This window comes from Alnus glutinosa, chromosome 2, assembly GCF_958979055.1.
Source record: "Alnus glutinosa chromosome 2, dhAlnGlut1.1, whole genome shotgun sequence".
Lineage (NCBI taxonomy): Eukaryota > Viridiplantae > Streptophyta > Magnoliopsida > Fagales > Betulaceae > Alnus > Alnus glutinosa.
Genome location: NC_084887.1, coordinates 11,279,890 through 11,285,383, shown reverse-complemented (window position 1 = coordinate 11,285,383; position 5,494 = coordinate 11,279,890). Strand labels below are relative to the sequence as shown.

Here is a 5,494-nt window from a genome sequence, read left to right as displayed (position 1 = left end):
GGAGAAAATTTGTGCACCATTAAGTTCATCAAGCAACTCATCAATTACAGGGATGGGAAATTTATCTTTCACCGTGATCTTGTTCAAAGCCCGATAATCTACACAGAGTCTCCATGACCCATCATGTTTCTTTACTAGCAACACAGGTGAAGAGTAAGGGCTAGTACTCGGCCGTACTACCCCTGATTGTAGCAATCCCGAAACTATTTTTTCAATTTCGTTCTTTTGATAATGGGGGTATCGGTAGGGTCTCACGTTTGTTGGTCCACTTCCTGGCATGAGTCGGACTTGGTGGTCCTGTTTCCTTGTAGGCGGTAGCTCATGTGGTTCCTTAAACAATTGCTCAAACTCATCTAGCAAGGTGAGGATCGGTTGATGGTTGGAATTACTTCCCTTTTGTTGTGCCCCCAACTCGATGGCTTGCAAGAATGCCTCAACATCGTCTTGGATCAGGTTTGGTTGAATATGGCAAACCCACCCACAACGCCTCCTCTTTAGTTCCCGTTTCATCTCCCTCTCCTCTACCATTCGATGTATGGGCGGTCTAATTCCCCTTAATTCAACTTCTTTATTTTTCCAGATAAATCTCATCAATAACCTTGCAAAATCCCACCAAATTGGCCCCAACATACGCAACCATTGTGTTCCCATCACCACTTCACAGACATCCATAGGTAATATAAAGAAATCTATCAAGAATGGCTCACCTTGTAGCCAAATTAAAACTCCTATGCACAATCCTCTGCAGTGGATTTTTTCTCTGTTTGCTACTGTCACCTTCATTCCTCCCACGTTGGTCGGTTGCAGTCCCAGACGTTCAGCAATGTTTGGGTTAAGGAAGTTGTGCGTACTTCCTGAATCCATCAACACAGTCACCTTCAAAGTGCCCAAATAGCCCCCTACTCGCATGGTTTGTGGATGTGGCGTTCCTGTTAAGGCTTGCAATGAAATTATCGGTTCATCGTCCTCCCATTTATTGGGTTCGCTGTTGTCAGCCTCATCTTCATCATCCAGATATATGCCCTCTATGACGAATAGCTTTTTACACCGATGACCCTGAACGAATTTCTCATCACAATTGAAACACAAGCCTTTAGTTCGGCATTCTTGCATCTCGGCAGGTGATAAGCGCCGGCTTGGAATCGCCTTTGGACAGGTCAGCTAGGCCGATGGCATAGGTGGAGCTGCCTCTCGTGGTCCTATGCGTCGATCATCATAGGTTGGTGTCCTCTTCAGACTCGTGTTCCTTGCCTCAAACAATCTAGCTACCCCAATGGCTTCTGTCAAGCTGTTGGGTCGTGACGCTTGCACCTCTGTTCTTATTGATCCCTTCAACCCACTGATGAAGCATCCCAACTGGTGAGCGGTGGACATTCTACCCACACGGCTTAAGAGAGCCTTAAACTGAAATTGATATTCCTTTTCCGATCCAGTTTGTTGTAACTTGGTGAGGTCACCAAAATGGTCTTCAAACACGGTTGGACCATATCGAGTGTGAAGTGCCGCCTTTAAAGATTCCCACGTCATGGCTTCATCTTCTTCTCGAATTAATTGATACCACATCTGGGCTTCTCCTTCCAAATGATATGCTGCCATAAGGATTTTTTTCATGGGGTTCGGTCCTTTGAAATTCAAAGAACTGCTCTACTCGACAAATCCAGCTCGTGGGGTCGTCTTCCCCATTGTATCTCGGAAAATCCAGCTTGGTGAGTTTTGGAGCAGTTGAGGAATTGTGGCCCGTTTTTTCACGGTTTCTGGACGTAGAACTTTCTCCCATATTTTTCCCGCCCTGAGAGGATAAAATATTGTTGATTTCCACCATATTTTTGGAGTTTTCGGCCAATGTCTTGGCTTGCTCGGAACTGTGCTTCATTAGCTTTTCTAATCCTGATTGGAGGCTGGAGATTTGAGCTTCCAAACGGTCCATTCGTGGATCAGCCATGGGATGCGAACCTGGCTTTGATACCAAAATGTTACGTGAACGCGTAACGGATCGGGTAACACGGCCTTCGGGAAGAATAAGAGCAGAATTCTGCTTCTTGTTCTTACCTATTTTGCTAGTTTGGAAGAACTAACGGTAGGAAATTAGAGATTCCTGGACTCTTGTCAAACACAAGGTTTGGAATAATTTTCTTGATGTCTTTCATTCACGTTGCTTCTCTTTAAATAAGCTAAAAGATAGAGTAGGATTGAACCACAGGTTGGTTAATTCCTACTATGACTCTATACGTGATGATAATCACCTACGTATCAAACAACTCTAGACTCATATTTAAATAATAACACATAAAGATAACAGTCATGGAGATATACTCAACATGATCCCTTTAATAACAACCTAATACATCTCCACCACTCTGTTACTACCCCCCAACAGATAAACACTTGAAAGACTATAACATAATATGAAAAGGACTCTACAATTTAACAAGCAACGTATACTACTCCAGGTGCATGTTATTGGCCACATCTCCCATTCATAACACGTTCCCACCGTTCATGACGTTCCCACAGAACCGGTGACTCGGCAAGGCCTATCGACTTCCATATTTCTATTGGAGCAGACGCAGCACGACGGAAATCGTGAAGAAGAAGAAGAAGAAGAGGGGAAGGGTGCAGCGCTAGGAATTAGGAAGAAAAGAAAAGAAAAAATGGGAAAGGGAGGGGGGGGAGGGGGCGCGGCTCTGCTAGGGTTAGTACTTAGTAGGGTATATTTTTTTTTTTTTTTTAAACTGTGTGGGGCGGGTATTGTGCGGGGCGGGGCGGGTCCTCGGGGTTTTTTTAAACCCCAACACGCAACCCGCCCCGCCCCGCACGAGTATATCAATTTTTGACCCGCACCCGCAATAAATCACCTAAAACCCGAGATTTTAGGGGCGGGTTGGGGCGGGGGATGCGGGTATTTGATCAGCCCTATTCATTTCTCCTTTAATCTTGTTGTAATCTCTTTCTCCCTCCCTCCTTTGAATAGAAAAAAAATAAATGAGAAATGAGAAATAACATGTTTTGCCTGAATATGGCACTTATCACTCTTCTTTATTTATTTATTTTTAGGGTAAAGTTCATGTACTCCCTAAAGCTATTACTCAATTGATAATGTCTCTCATAAATTAAATTTTTAATTTGGACAATGTTCCATCCAAACTATCAAAAACTGTCAATGTTTCCCCAATGACGAAAATAGACTTAATAAGAAAAAAAAAATTAAAATTATTTTTTTGTTTCGAATTTATAAGGGTTTATTTTTTTTAATGTTTTTTGAAAAAAAAAAATTGTAAAGTCATTTTTATCTTTTGCGGGTCTTGGAGGGTGATATTAACAATTTTTTAGTAGTTGAAAAAGATATATTATCACTCGGGTAGTAGTTTGAGGAAGTATATATGTGAACTTTTTCCTTATTTTCTTGTTTAACTTTGGTGTTTCTAAAATTTGGAAACAAATAGAATCCAATTTAAATGAAAATAGAAATATGATATTTATAGGATTTCATTATAATTTTTAGCTACTAACTTATCAAATCAAGAGAATAGTTATAAGGATAAAACGACTTGTAGTACGACTGATTTGTTTTCCTTGTTGACAGGTCACTGAATCGAATGGCAGTCTTTGCCCAGACTGTACTTTCCTCTCTTCAGCTCTGTGACTGTGAGAGTGTGAGTGCTGCTCTCTTCCATTGCCACACGATGTCAGACTGTCTCCCAAACGAGGTTATCACCGACATCCTCTCACGACTGCCGGCGAAGTCGCTGATCAGATTCAGGTGCGTTTCAAAGGAATGGTGCTCTCTTATCTCCAGCCCCCATTTCATCGCCACCCACCTTAATCGCTCTCTTTCCAACTCCCAACACCCACAATGCCTTTTCCTCAGCCATTACGACAACAAACCCGACTATCAAGACGCCATACACACCTTCGTGCTATATCTCGATCAAGAAATAGAACAGAAAGGGGATTTCTTTGCACACCCATCAGCTTCTATAGAATTGCGGGGTATAGACCAGAGCATCAAGTATTTCTTGCACTTAGTGGGTTCATCTAACGGCCTACTTTGTCTTGCCAATATGAATTTCAATAAGGAGAGAGGGTTATGTGTTCTCTGGAACCCTTCTATTCAAAAAGCCATTTCCCTTCCGGAGCCTAATCTTCAATTTTGCGGTTCGCTGAACCAATCTGTTGGCTTTGGGTATGAGCCCGTGACCGATGATTACAAATTGGTGAGGCTTGTGTATCGAGACACTGATTTCCACGCTTGGGGTAAGATTGTTCCACCTCTGGTTGAGATTTATACGCTTCGAACCGGCATATGGCGCTCCATTACGGCCCCCGGTCCTCCCTACCTCATGAAGATGTGGTCCTCATCGGTTTTCATGAATGGGGCAGTCCACTGGCCCGCACAAGCTCCACTGCGTCAGGGCGCCTTTCGCAATGTGATCGTGTCGTTTAATGTCAAGGATGAGGCCTTTGGTGAAGTGGGTATGCCTAAGAGTTTACAAGGGCGGAAAGACTTGGAAGTTATTGTGACGCTAGTTGATGGGTTGCTTGCTTTTGTACACAGGGAGAGAACGTTATTGAGGCCATATCGAAACGAATTTGGCAACGTTATTGAGGCCGTGTGGGTGATGAAAGAGTATGGAGTAGCGGAATCTTGGACTAAGCTGTTTGATGTTTGCATTGGGAGATTTGATAGGGTGATAGGCTTTACAAAGAGTGGTGAAGTTCTAGTGCGCAAGGCTGGAAGCGGTGGAAGGTTGTTTTCTTTCGGACCAAGTAGCCGAGGATATTTGGATCTTCCCATTTGTGGCCCAGAGGAGATTTATTTGGATACTTATGTGGAGAGCCTTGTTCTACTGAATGTAGCAGACCGAGTTCCGGGGCGACAATTAAGGCGAGGTCCTCGATGCTAGTTCCCCGTTGTACTTGTTACGATTACTGAATTAGTGTGCTTAATATAGGATTATGAATAATATTAAAATTTCCTATTTCAATATCATTATTTATATTAAGTTTTACAGTAAAAGTAAAAACCGTAGTTTCCATTGACTGCTTACATCCCCATACAAAACGCTAATCAATTTGCTTGTCCAAATTGACTGTTTACCATAAGTTCCCCATTCAGATCGCTTAATGTTTAACAGTTTAATTTTCCAGTCTTTCACACTGGTCAGGAAAGTATGCCTCTTCAATTCATCTTTGGTGCATTTAATGAGAAGTCCATATGGAAAATTTTGTTGAAAAACTGTGAGATTCATTCCTTTTTGATTGAAAAGCTTGCTATTAGAGCTTAGGAGAGGACTCTCATACCCTCTCTATTGCCATATGGACAGCGTCTATCCCTAGTGCACTACCATTGCCCTATTTTATTATTGTTGAAATTGCATCCTTCATTGTGGAAGTCCTCTGTGGATACTGGATGGATAGCATAAATCACATCATTTAAATTTGGATTTTCCTTAGAAGATAATATAAGTAACCGACTATGAAATTGAATATGAAT

General features: G+C 42.2%; 1 protein-coding gene across 1 annotated transcript; it reads left to right on the top strand.

The window, feature by feature from the left end:
* The first annotated feature begins 3,581 nt into the window (after nt 1-3,581).
* On the top strand, nt 3,582-4,985 carry LOC133859337 (F-box/kelch-repeat protein At3g06240-like). Its single transcript, XM_062294714.1, has one exon. It carries the CDS (start codon nt 3,597-3,599, stop codon nt 4,902-4,904), a length of 1,308 nt encoding a protein of 435 aa, XP_062150698.1. The 5' UTR covers nt 3,582-3,596; the 3' UTR covers nt 4,905-4,985.
* The last annotated feature ends 509 nt before the right edge of the window (nt 4,986-5,494 follow it).

Bases quoted from the DNA above. Each gene is read 5' to 3' on its own strand.
- LOC133859337 (XM_062294714.1), top strand. From the start codon at position 3,597: ATGGCAGTCTTTGCCCAGACTGTACTTTCCTCTCTTCAGCTCTGTGAC.